This window comes from Procambarus clarkii, chromosome 84 (genome assembly GCF_040958095.1).
Source record: "Procambarus clarkii isolate CNS0578487 chromosome 84, FALCON_Pclarkii_2.0, whole genome shotgun sequence".
NCBI classification, from domain to species: Eukaryota; Metazoa; Arthropoda; class Malacostraca; order Decapoda; family Cambaridae; genus Procambarus; species Procambarus clarkii.
Window position 1 is genome coordinate 22,629,443 of NC_091233.1, and position 21,848 is coordinate 22,651,290.

The 21,848-nt window shown below is 42.7% G+C and overlaps 1 protein-coding gene across 1 annotated transcript in view; it reads left to right on the forward strand.

The window, feature by feature from the left end:
• The window catches only part of LOC123774883 (voltage-dependent calcium channel subunit alpha-2/delta-3), a 366,618-nt gene that overhangs the window by 200,057 nt on the left and 144,713 nt on the right, over nucleotides 1–21,848 (forward strand). The window contains 4 exon segments of the mRNA XM_069316631.1: nucleotides 8,830–8,961; nucleotides 9,289–9,405; nucleotides 11,458–11,606; nucleotides 12,764–12,874. Coding sequence (XP_069172732.1) covers nucleotides 8,830–8,961; nucleotides 9,289–9,405; nucleotides 11,458–11,606; nucleotides 12,764–12,874 — 509 coding nt within the window.

A 21,848-nucleotide genomic window follows, 5' to 3' on the forward strand; every position in this document is an offset into this window, starting at 1 on the left:
GTGCTTGCGTAACTGCTTCGTGAATCTGTCCCCAGGTTCGTAAGTGCTTGCGTAACTGCTTCGTGAATCTGTCCCCAGGTTCGTAAGTGCTTCCGTAACTCCTTCGTGAATCTGGCCCCAGGTTCGTAAGTGCTTGCGTAACTGCTTCGTGAATCTGGCCCCAGGTTCGTAAGTGCTTGCGTAACTGCTTCGTGAATCTGGCCCCAGGTTCGTAAGTGCTTGCGTAACTGCTTCGTGAATCTGGCCCCAGGTTCGTAAGTGCTTGCGTAACTGCTTCGTGAATCTGTCCCCAGGTTCGTAAGTGCTTGCGTAACTGCTTCGCGAATCTGTCCCCAGGTTCGTAAGTGCTTGCGTAACTGCTTCGTGAATCTGTCCCCAGGTTCGTAAGTGCTTGCGTAACTGCTTCGTGAATCTGTCCCCAGGTTCGTAAGTGCTTGCGTAACTGCTTCGTGAATCTGGCCCCAGGTTCGTAAGTGCTTGCGTAACTGCTTCGTGAATCTGGCCCCAGGTTCGTAAGTGCTTGCGTAACTGCTTCGTGAATCTGGCCCCAGGTTCGTAAGTGCTTGCGTAACTGCTTCGTGAATCTGGCCCCAGGTTCGTAAGTGCTTGCGTAACTGCTTCGTGAATCTGGCCCCTGGTTCGTAAGTGCTTGCGTAACTGCTTCGTGAATCTGGCCCCAGGTTCGTAAGTGCTTGCGTAACTGCTTCGTGAATCTGGCCCCTGGTTCGTAAGTGCTTGCGTAACTGCTTCGTGAATCTGGCCCCAGGTTCGTAAGTGCTTGCGTAACTGCTTCGTGAATCTGGCCCCAGGTTCGTAAGTGCTTGCGTAACTGCTTCGTGAATCTGGCCCCAGGTTCGTAAGTGCTTGCGTAACTGCTTCGTGAATCTGGCCCCAGGTTCGTAAGTGCTTGCGTAACTGCTTCGTGAATCTGGCCCCTGGTTCGTAAGTGCTTGCGTAACTGCTTCGTGAATCTGGCCCCAGGTTCGTAAGTGCTTGCGTAACTGCTTCGTGAATCTGGCCCCTGGTTCGTAAGTGCTTGCGTAACTGCTTCGTGAATCTGGCCCCAGGTTCGTAAGTGCTTGCGTAACTGCTTCGTGAATCTGGCCCCAGGTTCGTAAGTGCTTGCGTAACTGCTTCGTGAATCTGGCCCCAGGTTCGTAAGTGCTTGCGTAACTGCTTCGTGAATCTGGCCCCAGGTTCGTAAGTGCTTGCGTAACTGCTTCGTGAATCTGGCCCCTGGTTCGTAAGTGCTTGCGTAACTGCTTCGTGAATCTGGCCCCAGGTTCGTAAGTGCTTGCGTAACTGCTTCGTGAATCTGGCCCCTGGTTCGTAAGTGCTTGCGTAACTGCTTCGTGAATCTGGCCCCAGGTTCGTAAGTGCTTGCGTAACTGCTTCGTGAATCTGGCCCCAGGTTCGTAAGTGCTTGCGTAACTGCTTCGTGAATCTGGCCCCTGGTTCGTAAGTGCTTGCGTAACTGCTTCGTGAATCTGGCCCCAGGTTCGTAAGTGCTTGCGTAACTGCTTCGTGAATCTGGCCCCTGGTTCGTAAGTGCTTGCGTAACTGCTTCGTGAATCTGGCCCCAGGTTCGTAAGTGCTTGCGTAACTGCTTCGTGAATCTGGCCCCAGGTTCGTAAGTGCTTGCGTAACTGCTTCGTGAATCTGGCCCCAGGTTCGTAAGTGCTTGCGTAACTGCTTCGTGAATCTGGCCCCTGGAATACCAAAGTAATCCAAAACTAATACAACTTATAAACACAATTTTTTTTATTTAAACAACATCGTTGAGTTTCTGTCACTTTCCCAGACCAAAGAAGGTTTCTGTCTTATTTTCAAACTGTTTATGTCTTATTTTCAAACTGTTTATGTCTTATTTTCAAACTGTTTATGTCTTATTTTCAAACTGTTTATGTCTTATTTTCAAACTGTTTATGTCTTATTTTCAAACGGTTTCTGTCTTATTTTCAAATTTCAAACGGTTTCTGTCTTATTTTCAAACTGTTTATGTCTTATTTTCAAACGGTTTCTGTCTTATTTTCAAACGGTTTCTGTCTTATTTTCAAATTTCAAACGGTTTCTGCCTTATTTTCAAATTTCAAACGGTTTCTGTCTTATTTTCAAACGGTTTCTGTATTATTTTCAAACGGTTTCTGTCTTATTTTCAAATTTCAAACGGTTTCTGTCTTATTTTCAAACGGTTTCTGTCTTATTTTCAAACGGTTTCTGTCTTATTTTCAAATTTCAAACGGTTTCTGTCTTATTTTCAAACGGTTTCTGTCTTATTTTCAAACGGTTTCTGTCTTATTTTCAAATTTCAAACGGTTTCTGTCTTATTTTCAAACGGTTTCTGTCTTATTTTCAAACGGTTTCTGTCTTATTTTCAAATTTCAAACGGTTTCTGTCATATTTTCAAACGGTTTCTGTCTTATTTTCAAACGGTTTCTGTCTTATTTTCAAATTTCAAACGGTTTCTGTCTTATTTTCAAATTTCAAACGGTTTCTGTCTTATTTTCAAACTAACAAATGGCTTCCAGACTCTTCCATACTAGTTCCTGAACCTCCCACCGTTCCAGTGGGAGGGGGGGGGGGTTCTTGCATCTTTCTATTCCAGCACCATCATGGTGCAGTCGGTAATCCGTAGACCTGAGCAATTCAAGGCCACTGATTCGAACCCTTTGTATTGTGATTCCAATGTGTAATGGATTCCTTGAGGTTTCAACCAGTTTCGGGTCCACGTCGGACATTGTGGGAGCAGGTTTGGGTCCACGCCACACCAGCTGAATCTTTCCAGACCTGAAATTGTGGTGTGAATTCTTCCAATGGTGCCAGACTTGGCTTTCCAGAGCTGAGCTGTCAGTTGGCTTCCAGGCTCCAGGGGGATTACCTGGAACCTTTGGAAGCCCCACTCGTTACCTGGGGGCTGTCTGGGTCGTTACCTGGGGGTTGACTGGCTCGTTACTGGCTCGGATTGACTGCTGGGATGGCTGAATGACTGGATGGCTTGCTGGCTTGCTGATTAACTGCCAGGCTGATTGGTTAACTAACTGGTTGGTTTGGTGATTAGCGTACTCGCGATTAGTGATTGATTAGATGATTTTTAACTAGCCAATTGGGAGGCAAACTGGATGACTTGTTAACTGTCGGCTGACTGTTTTAACAACTCAGGACTGTTAGGACTAATTGTAATTGAAGAACTGTTAATTGTAGACCAGGCACTTGGCCTAAAACTGAAGGAATGAGCTGCAGGAATACACTCCGAAGCCTGACCCCTAATAATGCTGAAAGGGAAATGATCCCAACATGAAAAATACACAAGCTAACCAATGAAATAGTTAAAGACAAAGTTTAGGTTGAAGAGTAACGTAATGAAATCGGTCCTCGCCAGCGATTTGGTCAGGGTTCGAGTATTCTTGTACACCCCAGAAGTGACTCGAACCCATACTGCCAGGAGCACTATGCAACTGGTGTACAGGGCACCTTATCCACTCGACCATCACGACCGGACAAAAGCATAGTATTGATAAAATGCTATGCCCAAGATTACCATCCGAGTGCCGGCGGGGTGATGGGTAAATAGCCTCGGCTACCATCAGCTTTTGTCAGGTCGTGATGGCCAAGTGGATAAGGTGCCCTGTACACCAGTTGCATAGTGCTCCTGGCAGTATGGATTCGAGTCACTTGTGGGGTATGAGTCTTCAGTTTATATATATATATATATATATATATATATATATATATATATATATATATATATATATATATATATATATATATATATATATATATATATATATACATACCCAATTTACCCATACCCAATTTATACCCACCTCACCCAAAAACTTTTGTGTCATATCACATCACCCAAAAACAAATATAAGCCTGATGTATGTTAGGTATAAACCAGTCTTTGAAAATGTAAGAAGTCTTACGAAACGCTTTTAGGCGTCAGACCAAAAATAAAAATGTAAAAAAAAAAAGGAATTTTGGAGAGTTAATTTTTCAATTACCCTCGACAGTGAAGAGAAACATAAGAAATATTAAGAAGATTCGTGTTAGAACTATTAATCTTACCGTCTCGATCAGATTCAACAACATATATACATATACATATACATATACATATATATATATATATATATATATATATATATATATATATATATATATATATATATATATATATATACAGTGGAGGTATATGTGTGTGTGTACTCACCTAGTTGTTCTTGCGGGGGTTGAGCTCTGGCTCTTTGGTCCCGCCTCTCAACCGTCAATCAACAGGTGTGTGTGTGTGTGTGTGTGTGTGTGTGTGTGTGTGTGTGAGTGTGTGTGTGTGTGTGTGTGTGTGTGTGTGTGTGTGTGTGTGTGTGTGTGTGTGTTTACAGACAGAAATCATGCCAAATTGAGAGCCGCGTATCTTAAAAAAAATGGTACCGTTTTGACTGAGTCATTTACACAAACCAATTTGATGTTCGTCCCTTTTTAATTATATTAAAAAAGGTACTTCCGTCCTCGGTGAGTTCCTTAAAAACTTTTTAACATTTCCGGGTACTCTTGACCGCCTTCTGGGACACTCCTAGGATCTCTAAGGCGCTTCTAGAAGCTCCAAGGATCCCTAAGGTGCTCCTGGGAACTCTAAGGATCCCTAAGGTGCTTCTAGAAGCTCCTAGGATTCCTAAGGTGCTTCTGGGAACTCCAAGGATCCCTAAGGTGCTTCTGGAAACTCCTAGGATCCCTATGGTGCTTCTAGAAACTCCTAGGATCCCTAAGATGCTTCTAGAAACTCCTAGGATCCCTAAGGCGCTTCTGGGAGCTTCTAGGATCCCTAAGGCGCTTCTGGGACACTCCTAGGATCCCTAAGACGCTTCTAGAAACTCCTAGGATCCCTAAGACGCTTCTGGGACACTCCTAGGATCCCTAAGGTGCTTCTGGGAACTCCTAGGATCCCTAAGGTGCTTCTAGAAACTCATAGGATCCCTAAGGTGCTTCTGGGAACTCCTAGGATCCCTAAGGAGCTTCTGGGAACTCCTAGGACCCCTAAGGCACTTCTGGGACACTCCTAAGATCCTTAAGGTGCTTCTAGAAGCTCCTAGAATCCCTAAGGTGCTTCTAAAAGTTCTTAAGATCCCTAAGACGCTTCTGGGACACTCCTAGGATCCCTATGGCGCTTCTGGGAACTCCTAGGATCTCTAAGGCACTTCTGGGACACTCCTAAGATCCCTAAGGTGCTTCTAGAAGCTCCTAGAATCCCTAAGGTGCTTCTAAAAGTTCTTAAGATCCCTAAGACGCTTCTGGGACACTCCTAGGATCCCTATGGCGCTTCTGGGAACTCCTAGGATCTCTAAGGCACTTCTGGGACACTCCTAAGATCCCTAAGGTGCTTCTAGAAGCTCCTAGGATCTCTCTAGGATTATTACATAACAATTTTGTGCATAATTAGGCCTAGGCTAAGAGTCATAGTTCTGTTGGCAGTAATTTATTTTTCTCCAAAAGCGTTTCCAACGTAGAAAGTTAACGAAGCTCCAAAACTTTCATAATATTGAAAACTTAAACAAAAATTTATACATAAACAATGATACGTAATTTTTGCCCATTCGTTAACAGACAAAACGAGTTTTTTTATTTTTTTTTTTTTTTTTGAGATATATACAAGAGTTGTTACATGGTTCCGGTCGGCCGAGCGGACAGCACGCTGGACTTGTGATCCTGTGGTCCTGGGTTCGATCCCAGGTGCCGGCGAGAAACATTGGGCAGAGTTTCTTTCACCCTATGCCCCTGTTACCTAGCAGTAAAAATAGGTACCTGGGTGTTAGTCAGCTGTCACGGGCTGCTTCCTGGGGGTGGAGGCCTGGTCGAGGACCGGGCCGCGGGGACACTAAAGCCCCGAAATCATCTCAAGATAACCTACCCCTCACTGGTTGTAGAGCCACTAGTACGCGTAGCGTTTCGGGCAAGTCCTTAATCCTATGGTCCCTGGAATACGATCCCCGCCGCGAAGAATCGTTGTTACATCCAAGTACACATTTTACTGTTGCGTTAAACAGAGGCTACAGTTAAGGAATTGCGCCCAGTAAATCCTCCCCGGCCAGGATACGAACCCATGACATAGCGCTCGCGGAACGCCAGGCGAGTGTCTTACCACTACACCACGGAGACTGCTTATTATTATTATTTTCTACCACAAACGTGGCCAGTGAGGGACTAACACTGCCCAACCTGTTCTCCGTGAGAGGAGGGGGGGGGGATCCGCTTATGGAGATTGTTGCTGTTGTTTAAATTTCTCTACCTAGAAAAAGTTCCAGGTAGCACGGGCTATGGTGAGCCCGTAGTTCTACTCATGGTGATGGATTCACAACGACTACGTGAAAAATTCAGTACTATTATGTGCTCTCTATCCATGGTTAGGTTAGGTTAGGTTAAGGTTACTGTAGGGTTAGGTTAGGGTTAGGTTTCATTACGTATGGTTACGTTAATTTCGTTGTAATGTTGTCCAAAACGGGGAAATTATGGATTTCGATAACTATAAAAGTGTACCCTTCAATTTCATTTACAGAAACCCAAATTCTTCAGACAGTTTCAAAGAAAACGTGTTCAGTAGATAATTTCTTATATTTCAAACCAAAGATTTATAATACAATAAAGTTATAACTTGAGAATAATTTCTGGTTTAGAGCAAAGGTTCACTCGCCAGTTAACATGGAGACTATAACTGTAGCTGTAAGATGTTTTCAGACCATCATAGATATCTGGATCACTACCTAGAGGGTTCAAAAGAGTGGTTGGTTGGAATGGTCACGGAATTTGCTCTGAGGGAGCCGGTCGGCCGAGCGGACAGCACGCTGCACTTGTGATCCTGTGGTCCCGGGTTCGATCCCGTGCGCCGGCGAGAAACAATGGGCAGAGTTTCTTTCACCCTATGCCCCCTGTTACCTAGCAGTAAAATAGGTACCTGGGTGTTAGTCAGCTGTCACGGGCTGCTTCCTGGGGGTGGAGGCCTGGTCGAGGACCGGGCCGCGGGGACACTAAAGCCCCGAAATCATCTCAAGATAACCGCAAGAAGATGACATACTCGAGCATTGGTTATTATTACTGAAAATAGGCTGCATGGCATCTCAATCGCTTCCCTAGCAGGAGTACCCAGGTTCGAATCCCGGGTAGGTTAAAGCCGACACCAAAACTCTAAGACCGAAAATGGATAATATTTTAACAATTATTTTCCCACAATAAGTGCAAATATTGTTTGTTTATCTTGAGGGTTATCTTGAGATGATTTCGGGGCTTTAGTGTCCCCGCGGCCCGGTCCTCGACCAGGCCTCCACTCCCAGGAAGCAGCCCGTGACAGCTGACTAACACCCAGGTACCTATTTTACTGCTAGGTAACAGAAGCATAGGGTGAAAGAAACTCAGCCCATTGTTTCTCGCCGGCGCCCGGGATCGAACCCGGGACCACAGGATCACAAGTCCAGTGTGCTGTCCGCTCGGCCGACCGGCTCCCTGTCTTTCCATCAAAGGGAAACTATACAGGCTTTGTATACCAATGCATGAGAGGTGTGTATGCTTAACTCAGTCGTATTCCATGTAAAAATATACATTGAATGCTGGCATGTATATATTTCTTGAAATTTGTGTATTTGTGTCTCAGAATAAATCAGTGACACCGTCTGTGTCACAGAATATTAAAAAAAAAACGAAGATATCATTCACAATGTCAATAGGCGGCAAGGGAGACATGACAGCGACGTCAAAGGTATCGGATTTACCGAAGATGTTATCGAGAGACTTATGGCTCAGAGCAACACTGGACGACTTCAAGATACCCAAAACTTGTACTGTTGCTTGAGTAACATACCATGAAACAATGTGATAAAATATATATATATATATATATATATATATATATATATATATATATATATATATATATATATATATATATATATATATATGAAATTAGAGAATAACATACACACACACACACACACACACACACACACACCACACACACACACACACACACACACACACACACACACACACACACACACACACACACACACACACACACACACACACACACACACACACACACACACACACACACACACACACACACACACACACACACACACACCACACACACACACACACCACACACACACACACACACACACGCACACACACACACACACACACACACACACACACACACACACACACCACACACACACACACACCACACACACACACACACACACACACACACACACACACACACACACCACACACACACACACACACACACACACACACACCACACACACACACACACACACACACACACACACACACACACACACACACACCACACACACACACACACACCACACACACACACACACACACACACACACACACACACCACACACACACACACACCACACACACACACACACACACACCACACACACACACACACACACACACACACACACACACACACACACACACACACACACACACACCACACACACACACCACACACACACACGCACACACACGAAAATGGTGTACTCATCAGTGCTTGGGTTAACCTAGGTATACCAAAGGTATGCCTGCCAGCTAGCTAGCTAGCCAGCCAGCCAGCCAGCCAGCCAGCCAGCCAGCCAGCCAGATAGACAGCCAGCCAGCCAGTCAACCAACCAGCCAGCCAGTCAACCAACCAGCCAGCCAGCCAGCCAGCCAGCCAGATAGACAGCCAGCCAGCCAGCCAGCCAGCCAGCCAAGGACACAAACAACAATTCTATCTTTAAAATTCCCGCCTTTCCACAACAGCTCCTGACGTCATCAACGCCATCCGGTGGTCGGGTCGTTTGGACAGGACCTTCAAGTCGAACTACGAGCTGGACCCTACTCTCTCCTGGCAGTACTTCGGCTCCTCCACCGGGTTCCTCAGACAGTACCCTGGTAAGTGACAGACAGCTTATACAACAGCTTATACAACAGCTTATACAACAGCTTAACTGACCAGCCAATAAGTGTATTTTAGTGCTGAATATTGTCCGGGGATTAAAGTATATTTAGCCTATTTTCACCGGGAATTGGGATTCGCTTCTCTGTGTATTTAATGGGTTGACTTGAGGGAGTTGTTGCTCTCTCTCTCTCTCTCTCTCTCTCTCTCTCTCTCTCTCTCTCTCTCTCTCCCTCCTACCCCATTATCTCCTCCTCCCCCTTCCTTACCTCCCCATCAACTGTCAACTACTGACCCCCGTCAACTGTGCCCTTCACCCGCAGCATCGGAGTGGGTGATGGATGAGAAAGACCCAGACCTATATGACGCCCGTCTAAGGTCCTGGTACATAGAGGCCGCCAACAGCCCTAAGGACATGGTCATCCTTCTAGATGTTTCTGGTGAGTTACGCCTCTCTCCCCAGCACCCCCCCCCCCCGCGCATAGGCCTACCCCCCTCCCCTACCCCCGGCAACTATACAACATTATCTCATGCTTAATGTGTTTACAATGTTGTGTCAACGTTAGAATCGCGGTGGTTGTGTGTCCCCTCCACCCCCCCCCCCCCTGCCGCGCATAGGCCTACCCCCCTCCCCTACCCCCGGCAACTATACAACATTATCTCATGCTTAATGTGTTTACAATGTTGTGTCAACGTTAGACTCACGGTGGTTGTGTGTCCCCTCCACCCCCCCCCCTGCCGCGCATAGGCCTACCCCCCCCCCCCTACCCCCGGCAACTATACAACATTATCTCATGCTTAATGTGTTTACAATGTTGTGTCAACGTTAGACTCACGGTGGTTGTGTGTTTGTTCGGATTTCTTCTGCAGAAGAAATCGGATTTCTTCTGATTTTGAAACTTCTGCAGTTTGGTTTTTTTTGTCTCATTTAACACTATTTTGAGTCGTAAAAGAAAGGATTCAGTCGCATATTGTAGAAGCAAATAATTTAGTATATTTTTAAGCCTGGCCACTGCTGTGGTCAGTAGGCTATCTTGAGATTCTTGAGGTTATCTTGAGATGATTTCGGGGCTTTAGTGTCCCCGCGGCCCGGTCCTCGACCAGGCCTCTACCCCCAGGAAGCAGCCCGTGACAGCTGACTAACACCCAGGTACCTATTTACTGCTAGGTAACAGGGGCATTCAGGGTGAAAGAAACTTTGCCCATTTGTTTCTGCCTCGTGCGGGAATCGAACCCGCGCCACAGAATTACGAGTCCTGCGTGCTATCCACCAGGCTACAAGGCCCCGATAAGGGGCCGAGGCTAGGTGTAGAGGTTTGACAAGATATCAGCTTCAGAATGCTATCTTCGTTAACTCTATTATCACTAAGAGTCGTGATAAAATATTGAATAATGGGAGGCAGCTTCTATTTATATCCACTCGAAATCTATTACTTATAAGCCTAAGTGTTTCCCTAGGAGAATTTAGGATAAATTAATGCGAGAGCTTTCGTAAAAATGTGTTGAATTGCGAAAGCGCTCGAATTAGTGTCATTTCACTTTTCCCAAGTGGATACTCATAAGTGAATCACCTGTTTTTGTGATTATTCTTGCATCATTCATGTCTAACCTACGCTTGAAACACTCCTGGGGTACCATATATAGTCAATAGAATACCTGGTTGATGGGGTTCTGGGAGTTGTTCTACTGCCCAAGCCCGGCCCGAGGCCAGGCTTGACTTGTGAGAGTTTGGTCCACCAGGCTGTTGCTTGGAGCGGCCCGCAGGCCCACATACCCACCACAGCCCGGTTGGTCCGGCACTCCTTGAAGGAAACAATCTAGTTTCCTCTTGAAGATGTCCACGGTTGTTCCTGTAATATTTCTCATGCTCGCTGGGAGGACGTTGAACAACCGTGGACTTCTGATGTTCATAGAATAGCTCAATAGAATTGAAATTCAACTGAGCCATTCAAAGTCAGTTATCTCAGGTTGACCTTCAATGCCTCAGTAGAATTTCTTGACAATTGACTGACGGACTGATGACTTATGTCACATATTCTGCCACATATTTTGTTACCTAGCAGTAAAATAGGTACCTGGGTGTTAGTCAGCTGTCACGGGCTGCTTCCTGGGGGTGGAGGCCTGGTCGAGGACCGGGCCGCGGGGACACTAAAAAGCCCCAAAATCATCTCAAGATAACCTCAAGATAACATTGACAGCTGTCACAAGATTATTGTAATGTCTGTAGACTCCCATCTTGGCTTGGAACTAGCCTTTCAGCCCAACAGCCTGTTACCGGTGGCTGTTAGTGGCATGTTACCGACGTAATACCCGAACTACATCAACTTGGACGAGTATCCTTGCCATATTTACAACCACGTATCAGCGGTAGCGCAGTAGTGGCCATAATAGGAAACCTGAATGTTGCCAGAACCCCCCATTTATCCCCCTGTAATCAGTATTATGATTCTCTCCTCTCTCCGTCTCTCTCACACCGTCCTTCCCTTCTACAGGTTCCATGACGGGGCTCCGTCGGGAGATTGCTAAGCACGTGGTGCTCAACATTCTAGAGACCCTGAACGAGAACGACTTCGTCAATGTCTTCAACTTCAGCGTGGACACCTTGGAGCTCGTTCCTTGCTTCAGGGACACGCTCGTGCAGGTCCGTGTGTGTGTGTGTGTGTGTGTGTGTGTGTGTGTGTGTGTGTGTGTGCCTAGTTGTGCTTGCGGGGGTTTGAAAACAATGTTTACACACTTCTACAGACTATAAGGTATATATATATATATATATATATATATATATATATATATATATATATATATATATATATATATATAATATATATATATATATATATATATATATATATATATATATATATATATATATATATATATATATATATATATATATATTATATATATATATATATGCGGAAAATCCACAGAGAAATATGAAAGGAGGTGAACGTTTCGGCTTTGTTAAAGCCTTTGTCAACACCAGACTGACGATCGTCAGTCTGGTGTTGACAAAGGCTTTAACAAAGCCGAAACGTTCACCTCCTTTCATATTTCTCTGTGGATTTTCCGCATAAAATGATCAGTGTTTTGTGATCGTCAATTGCATATATATATATATATATATATATATATATATATATATATATATATATATATATATATATATATATATATATATATATATAAATATACCACCTGGGAATGCCATTTTTTTGTATGTATATATGCAGTCAGAGAGAAAGGTATATATTGATGATTTAAGTGAAACTTGAACTGTTAATTAGGATATAACCCATGGGTATTGAGCTGCATATGTTAGTACTGTATATGTATGTCGTTATAGTTTATGTATAAATGTCATTATTGTATATGTATATATTCATTAATGTTCCTGTATATCACTACTGTATTCATTTTTTGGTGCAAATTCTGTATACATAAGTACTGCCGTTTTAAATCAGTGTACTGATGACATGCATGTCTGTTATTGACATCTTTGAAATTATTATGATTCATATTATCAATTATAATAATTTTGTGTAAGTAAATAAAATAATGTATTTGGGTGGTGGTGGAGCAGAAAGATGCGTTCTATCCCCCGGCAAATACAGTACATTTACATAAATACACGTTCATACACGAATCAGTGCCCTAGGCTATGGATAATCGCGATTGACTCGATATTCGCCAGAAACTATGTACACAATGAACTCTGTCCTATATAATCACAAGATATACAAACACACACATATATATACGTACAGGGGATATATATACTATTTACCCTACCCTTAACAGGCAAACCTAGAGAACTTAGGAGAGTTCAAGAAAGCTCTCAACTTCGGCGACACAAAAGATATTGCAAATTTCACTCAAGCTCTCACTCAGGCGTTCGAACTGCTTCAACGGGTATGTATGCCTCTTTTATTCCTTGTTATGTCTTATTTATGTTTATTTTTCATTAGCCCTTGTCTTAGTCTACTTCTACAATCCTTGTTTTCTTGAGTCTGTGTATGTGTGTGTTTCATTTCCTGCTTTCTTTCTCTTTCTCTCTCTCTCTCTCTCTCTCTCTCTCTCTCTCTCTCTCTCTCTCTCTCTCTCTCTCTCTTCCTTGAGTTCATGTGTCCTCCCTTACCCATCCTCTCTCATTCTTCACTCAGCCTATGTGACCCTTTTCACCTCTTTCTGAAATACCATGGGTCCTTTTCATTTCCCCCTTTGACCTTTTATTCACCTGTTATTGCTTGCCTTCTCACTTCTTAATTCCTAGATTCTTTTTCCATCTTTCATTCCATTTCCCCCTTCTCTTCTCTTCTCATTTCAATTCCCATTTCCCCTGTAATGAAAATATTAACTTTTATCTTTCTCAAGTTATGAAACATGTCAAATTTTGTTAGTAAATAAGTATGCTTGTTTCAGATATTATTAATTGCATTTTAAGGCTAAGCAATACAATTATTTTTAGCATTTTTAAGCCACTTGAGAAATTAGTATTGTATGTAAAGTACATTTAGTTAAGTACATTTTTTTAACTTTAAATGGTAAACAAACAGAATTTCAAGGGAAAAAAACTAACTCCACTTAACTTTAGATTTTGCAAAGCTGATTTTTCATACAGAGTGATGCTTTGCTTAGAATTATGAAGAAGTTAAATGATAGATAATTTACTAGTGGTAACAACTTTCTCTCCTCTGCCCCCTTGTCTCACCTCTCCCTTCTCCTCTCTCTCCCCTCTCCTCTCTCTCCCCTCTCCTCTCTCCCCTTCCTCTCCTCTCTATGTCGTCTCTTCAACCTTTCGTTCTCTTCCTTCCTTCTCCTTTTCCTTCACTATTTAGATTACTTGCTCTCTCCAATCCTCCTAGCCTCTCCCTTCTACTCTTATTCACTCACTTTATCTTCCTCCACTCACTCTCCCCCTCTTCCACCCACTCTTCCCCTCTTCCACCCACTCTCCCCCACATCACTACTATTCTTCATAATGTATCTACCTATTTATCTCTTGATAAAGTTAAGTAGTTTGAATACTTTTGCCATTAGGAATTAAGTAAGAGGCTGCTTCTTCATTGGATTTTTTACATTAGATCATAGTATCTTTAAGAATGATTTTTAGCATCGATTTTTTTTCCTTGCAAATGATATCTTGCATAGAAGTATTGCTCTCTTTCTCTTCAGTATTATTAAATAATGCATAACGTGCTGAGCTGAACCTTTTCCATAACTTAACATGAAGAAGCATAGAGAACTGCTATAACAATTGATACTGTGATGTATCAATTGAACAATTGATTCTAGTGATGAGGTGTTATCGCCTGAATCTCTTCATGTTGTTAAAGATTCGCTACCTGGAACAATAAGTTCCAAGTAGCACGGGCTATGGTGAGCCCGTAATGCCTTTAATCTCTTCATGAACTGATGCCCTTTATGTGTATATTGCTTTACAGTTGCCTCAGTGATAGACGTACGCCAGAAAGACCATTTATGACTGACGTTTGTTCGCTTTGATAGAGTTATTTTGGGGTTTATGTTCTTACTAGCCGTTATAGATGGGAGAGTTTTTGGGAGTTCCGGCGTACTCGGTAGGTGGGGATCATTGCTCCACACTACATCACCACACACTATTGAAGACACACCATACAGTTCACCATACCTTGCGCTCTACTACAAAACATAGCTTTCACACTACACAGTTTACCTGTGTTATACCATGAAACACCTTCTGTCTCACTAAACACCACACTACACCTTATCCACCCCCTCCACCACACTACACCATATCCTCTACCACACAATACCACACAATACCACATCACAACCTCACTACACCACACTACACCACACCCTTGAGCCACACTATCTCACACCTCCTGTTCATTACACCACACTACACCACGCCCTTGAGCCACACTATCTCACACCTCCTGTTCATTACACCACACTACACCACAGCCCTTGAGCCACACTATCTCACACCTCCTGCTCATTACACCACACCACACCACAGCCCTTGAGCCACACTATCTCACACCTGCTCATTACACCACACCATTCTAAACAAATACAACGTATTACAACATTACACTACACCCTTCACCGTACCTTCCATTACTTCATCCTAGCACAGTCTTCACTATACCCCCATCACACCTTTCACTCCGCGGCCACACCCTGGCCACACCCTGGCCACCACCACACCCTGGCCACCACCACACCCTGGCCACCACCACACCCTGGCCACCACCACACCCTGGCCACCGCCACACCCTGGCCACCACCACACCCTGGCCACCACCACACCCTGGCCACCACCACACCCTGGCCACCGCCACACCCTGGCCACCGCCACACCCTGGCCACCACCACACCCTGGCCACCACCACACCCTGGCCACCGCCACACCCTGGCCACCGCCACACCCTGGCCACCGCCACACCCTGGCCACCACCACACCCTGGCCACCACCACACCCTGGCCACCACCACACCCTGGCCACCACCACACCCTGGCCACCACCACACCCTGGCCACCACCACACCCTGGCCACCACCACACCCTGGCCACCACCACACCCTGACACATCTCGCCACACTCTTAATAAACTGTTGAATTTCTTCTGAAATAACATGCCACTGCTGTTCCTTGTTTTCCCTCTGTCATACTGAATATATATATATATATATATATATATATATATATATATATATATATATATATATATATATATATATATATATATATATATATATATATATATGTATATATGTCGTACCTAATAGCCAGAACGCACTTCTCAGCCTACTATTCAAGGCCCGATTTGCCTAATAAGCCAAGTTTTCATAAATTAATGTTTTTTCGTCTACCTAACCTACCTAACCTAACCTAACCTAGCTTTTTTTGGCTACCTAACCTAACCTTACCTATAAATATAGGTTAGGTTAGGTTAGGTAGGGTTGGTTAGGTTCGGTCATATATCTACGTTAATTTTAACTCCAATAAAAAAAATTGACCTCATACATAGAGAAAAGGGGTTGCTTTATCATTTCATAAGAAAAAAATTATAGTAAATATATTAATTCAGGAAAACTTGGCTTATTAGGAAAATTGGGCCTTGAATAGTAGGCTGAGAAGTGAGTTCTGGCTACTAGGTACGACATATATATATATATATATATATATATATATATATATATATATATATATATATATATATATATATATATATATATATATATATATAAAGTTGTGAGGGTACCACCTCTGGTGCAAATGTGAGGACCCATAGCCTCGGAGAAGAAAATAAGGAGTATTCAGAGAAGACCTTGTGAATTCTCACTGAACACAAATATTTTCTTCTCCTACCACCCCCATTCTTTTGTATATACATATATATATATATATATATATATATATATATATATATATATATATATATATATATATATATATGTTTGTTTTATTTCAACTTTGTTACAAAAAAGGAGTTATATATAGGGTACAAAGATGATTATCACAAGTTGTCGAGTTCCTCCAGCTCCGCAGATGGCGGGCAGGAACCCTGAATGCAGTGCGCATTTCCCCTTTGTATCGCCACGCTGAGGCGCTGGAAAAGGAAGCTGGCAGCTCTAGGGTCCCTTGTTGTTTCAATTAGCCTAGAACCCAGTTCCGTCAAAAAACTGGTGACACTCATACCCCAGGCAACCTTCCTCTGCCCCCCAGTCTTACACACTTTCCCCCTCTCCCCTGTCCCCTTGTCCTCCCAACCATTCCCGCCTCCCTTGTCCCCTTGCTCTCCCCATCATTCTCCATTTCCCCGGTCCCCTCGTTCCCACCATTCCCAAGTACCCCGTCCCCTAATCCTCCCCGCCATTCCCCACTCCCTCGTCCGATGCCTTCCCAAATGATTTGATGTCCCCATCAGAAAATTGAGAACATCAAATGATCTGATGTTCCATCACTGAAAAATAATTAAAAAAACGAAATGAAAAATAATGAAAAAGTAACAAATTAAACTTTACTCATGAAATGAACAGTATGGTAAACAACACAGCTCAAGTCCAAGGGAATGTCACACAAAATAATTCAATCAAAAATGAAAATAAATCGAAATCTATGAAAATTTAATTTATCAATGCAATCAATAACATTGAAATGGAATCGTAACATATTTAGTATAGCGTGTGTTGCTCTTACGTGCAACAGATGGCGCTGTTTTTCAAAAGACGCATGTTTTTACCTGTCACAGGTGTGGCATCTATACAGTAGTATATATAAAAAAAACTCGTGTATTTGAGTGGAAAGTTGTGTCAAAATTTCAAGGCAATCGGCGAAGAACTTTCGGAGATTACAGCGTGTGTTACTCTTTACGTCCAACAGATGGCGCTGTTTAAAAAAAAAAAAATCCTGTCCCCAGGTGAGGCATGTATATAGTAGGTATATAAAAACACGCGCCTATTCGAATGCAACGTTGTGTTAAAATTTCAAAGCAATCGCTAAAGAAGTTTCTAACACATGGTTTTTCAAAAAAGCATTTTTCCCCGTCACAGACGTGACATCTATATAGTACCTAAAAGGGGTACCACCTCTGGTGCAAGTGTAGGGACCCATAGCCTCGGAGAAGAAAATGATGAGTACTCAGAGAAGACCTTGTATAGTATGTATATATATAAACCCGCTCGGATGCGAATGTAACGTTGTGTGAAAATTGAAAGCAATTGGTAAAGAACTTTCGGAGATTAGCGATTTTGAACAAACGAACATTTACAATTTTATTTGTATAGATTAGAATTAGTATATTTTGGTAGCATTCTTTCTTGTAGACATATGTTGTTGAATATGATCTAAAGGGCAAGATTTGTATTTATATAGATATAAACGAAATAAAGAATTATGCATATGTATACTTTTGTAACTTATTTTTCTCTAATTCAAAACGATATGAATAATCTCTCCCAAGATGAACGTCGTAGAACTTGCCTACTTTTCACTTAATGTTGAATTAAAAAAAGCAAAATCCTATTTTTTTGCGACAAATCACATTAATTTAACTTTATACAAATCCCTTTACTGGAGGAGAAAAAAATAAAAAATTAATTTCAACTTCCCATTGTTGATTTGGAGGTCGATGATTCCCCATGAGCTTGCAGAAGCCTCTTATAAGTTTACGTTCTTTAGACGTAAAAATATTCTCGTCTATGTTCCATCCCTTTCTTTTCTCCATTTTCTCTCCCTCTCCCTTCACTTCCTGTACCTCTCTCTCTCTCTCTCATCCAAATCCAATCTGGTCTCTTTCCTTCCCCAAGCCTCGCAAGCTTCTGCAGTGTCGTTAAAAAACTAAATATATTTATAGATATCAAAATTCATCTATCAAAAAAAATTATACAAATTTATATATATTTTTCATTGCTATGTCACTTTTCTCCCCTTCTGATATATATATTACACTGTCAACGTCTTTTGTCTTGTCTATTCTCTCTAACTTCCATCTATATTCTACATATTTTTCTTCTATATTTTGGTCCATGTCGCGTCAAGTCCTCTACTCTCAGAATCACCAATATATTGCGGGATTGAGCAGCTCCAGTATATGTTGGGTTACAAGCCTCATCTCTTCGCTCTTGTCTGATTTCTCAACTCTGTTTTCATCTCTCTTCCTTCCTTCCTTGCTAATTCATTCTTCCCTCCTGTAGGTTAAACAGTCCATACGAGCCGACTTATTTCTGTTTTTCATGCATTAGATTCTTTGTTTCTTTCTATGGACATTTGTTATTAGTTTATTTCGCTCAAAATATGTGTCCAAATTTCCACTGTGCCCAATTTTGTGACTGTTGAAGACACGTGTTTAGTTTATTTACGTTAGTATAATGACGCTAACGATGAGCAATAATGAGTTGGATGATTGTGTGTATGTAGGGAACCCATCGCTTGTATCTGTATTTCCCTGCCCCCAAGTATTATAATGTATCACATACACATTGCAAAAAAAAGTTCAACAACATCTACAACATTGACAACAGCAACATAAAAAAAATACTCACAGCCAGACCAAACTTTGTCAAATCTTTGTTTTTGTTATGTATTCATGATTTCCAGAACGGACTGAAGTGTGCTTTAAACTCATAATCTGTTTCAAGGAGCTACAGACAGCATTATTAGGCTTGTATAGCCAAAAACTGGTGTTGAGAGGGTTTGTTTATTGTAATGCTCTTCGACGCTGGCAGGAGGAGCTCTTAGGGTTAGAGATTGATGCTCCCTGTTGTAAATCACACACTGTAAATGACAATATTCAACCCACTATATTTGCATTTACGATGATCATTCCAGCGTGTCAACTTTCCTCTGCTTCTATCTCTACTCTTCTATCCAATCTCCTGCCAGCGCTGATCTCCCACCTCCCCCAAAATTAAAATATTATTTTTTTTTCACTGTTTTGTTTTATTTTTTCTTCTCTCCTTACATGGCATAAACTCTGTGCTTTGCCCGCTACAGTCCAACAATAAGGTAGGTTTCCTGTAGCCGTAGTGCCCGCCCGCATGACCCACACGCACTTGTGCATAGCTTGATGTCTTTGTGTATTGTATCTCTCTTGGTCATGTTATTCTCTCTCTCTCTCTTCCATCGTTTCTCTCTCTCTCTCTTTCTCTACCACGAGCCTCACCGCATTGTGTCTACTGCTTCGTGGTCTTTTATGCCATAGGGCCTTTCCCTCATGGTGTCTTCTATAATTATCATGGTAACGTTATTGTGTGACACGAGGCTTTCACCCACGACGTCTGTTCCGCTATGAATCTGGGACCAGATTCACGAAAGCACTTACGAACGTGTACATCTTTTCTCAATCTTTGGCGGCTTTGTTTCCAATTATTAAACAGTTAATGAGCTCCGAAGCCCCAGGAGTCTGTTTATAACAATAACAACAGTTGAATGGGAAGTTTTCATGCTTGTAAACTGTTTAATAAATGTAACCAAAGCCGTCAAAGATTGAGGAAAGATGTACACGTTCGTAAGTGTTTGCGTAAGTTCTTTCGTGAATCTGGCCTCTGGCTCGTCATGTTTCCCATGGCATCTCCTACTGACATGGCCTTCGTCATGGTGTTCTCGCTACCATGACGGTTCATGGTGTGTTGTCTACCATGATAATCACCATACGTTTTTGTTTCGGGTTGTTCTCGACATTTTGTCAAATGTTCAAAGAAATACTTCGAAATTTAAGCACAATGATTTAACAGCCGATGATTCAAAATTACTTACTTTTTAATCAATCTTATTTGATTTAAGTTTTTCTTTATCATTTCTTTTATATTTCAAGGAGGAATCTTCGTTTTAAAATGTTTACAATACATTTAATGTGAATCATCTGGTTGGACCAGTTCTACATCCAAGTCATTCACCACACTTCAAACTGTTGATTGAAAAGAAATCGAATAATCCTCATGGTATTTTTGTCCATAATACCTTCATCTTAACTGGCATGTCTATCTAATGGAACTAATTATACTTATTTGAAGCACATGCCGTTTCCGGAAATAATTATCAAAAGCACTGATGTGTACAGAATGTCCATGGGGAAAATTCGAAAAGATAATAGCTTTCGGCTTATTTTCAAGCCCTCATCAGAGCTGAACAGAGAGAACATAAGAACGTAAGAACATAAGAACAAAGGTAACTGCAGAGGGCCTATTGGCCCATACGAGGCAGCTCCTATTTATAATTCCCGCCAAACACACACCGAAACTACGACGTTGGTACAACGTTCGAACAAGTTTTAACACCTCCTAACCAGTTATAACAACCAATATAGCAAGTTGTAACAACGTTCTAATACGTCATAAACACGTTAAGCCAAGATGTAACAACTTTATTACAAGTTGTAACAAACGGAAAATAGAGACAGTTTCGGTTTGTGTTTCCAGGGTTAACCACCCCAATCCCACTCATATACATGTCCAACCCACGCTTGAAACAATGGAGGGACTCCACCTCCACCACGTTATGCGGTAATACTTTCCGCGTGACGTAGAGAGAGAGGAGTGGAGCATAGCAGTATGAGAGATGATGAGTGTGGGACTGGAAGCTAGGATGTATGCTGGAGAACATGCACTCCAGCATACACTCATACTTTTTCACACACCATCACACTCCACCACATACTGCCACATTCCATCACACACTGTCACACTCCACCACATACTTCCACACTCCACCACATACTGTCACACTCCACCACACACTGCCACACTCCACCTCACACTCCACCACATACTGCCACACTCCACCATATACTGCCACACTCCACCACACACTGTCACACTCCACCACACACTGTCACACTCCACCACACACTGCCACACTCCACCTCACACTCCACCACATACTGTCACACTCCACCACATACTGCCACACTCCACCACACACTGCCACACTCCACCACACACTGCCACACTCCACCACACACTGTCACACTCCACCACACACTGCCACACTCCACCTCACACTCCACCACATACTGTCACACTCCACCACATACTGCCACACTCCACCACACACTGCCACACTCCACCACACACTGCCACACTCCACCACACACTGTCACACTCCACCACACACTGCCACACTCCACCTCACACTCCACCACATACTGTCACACTCCACCACACTTCATAACTACGTTACATGTCTGAAGGGAAAGGGCTGATTTTCAAACTATACTGTCTATCTCATTAATACACATATGCAGTGTGAAATACACACGCTTCCCACTACATTGCCATGCTACAGAATACACTTATACACTCTAGCATTCATTTTCACGATTAAGAATACACTGTAACGATTACGGATACAGTGTAATGATTAGTGATACACTGTAATGGCCATTAAGAATAACACC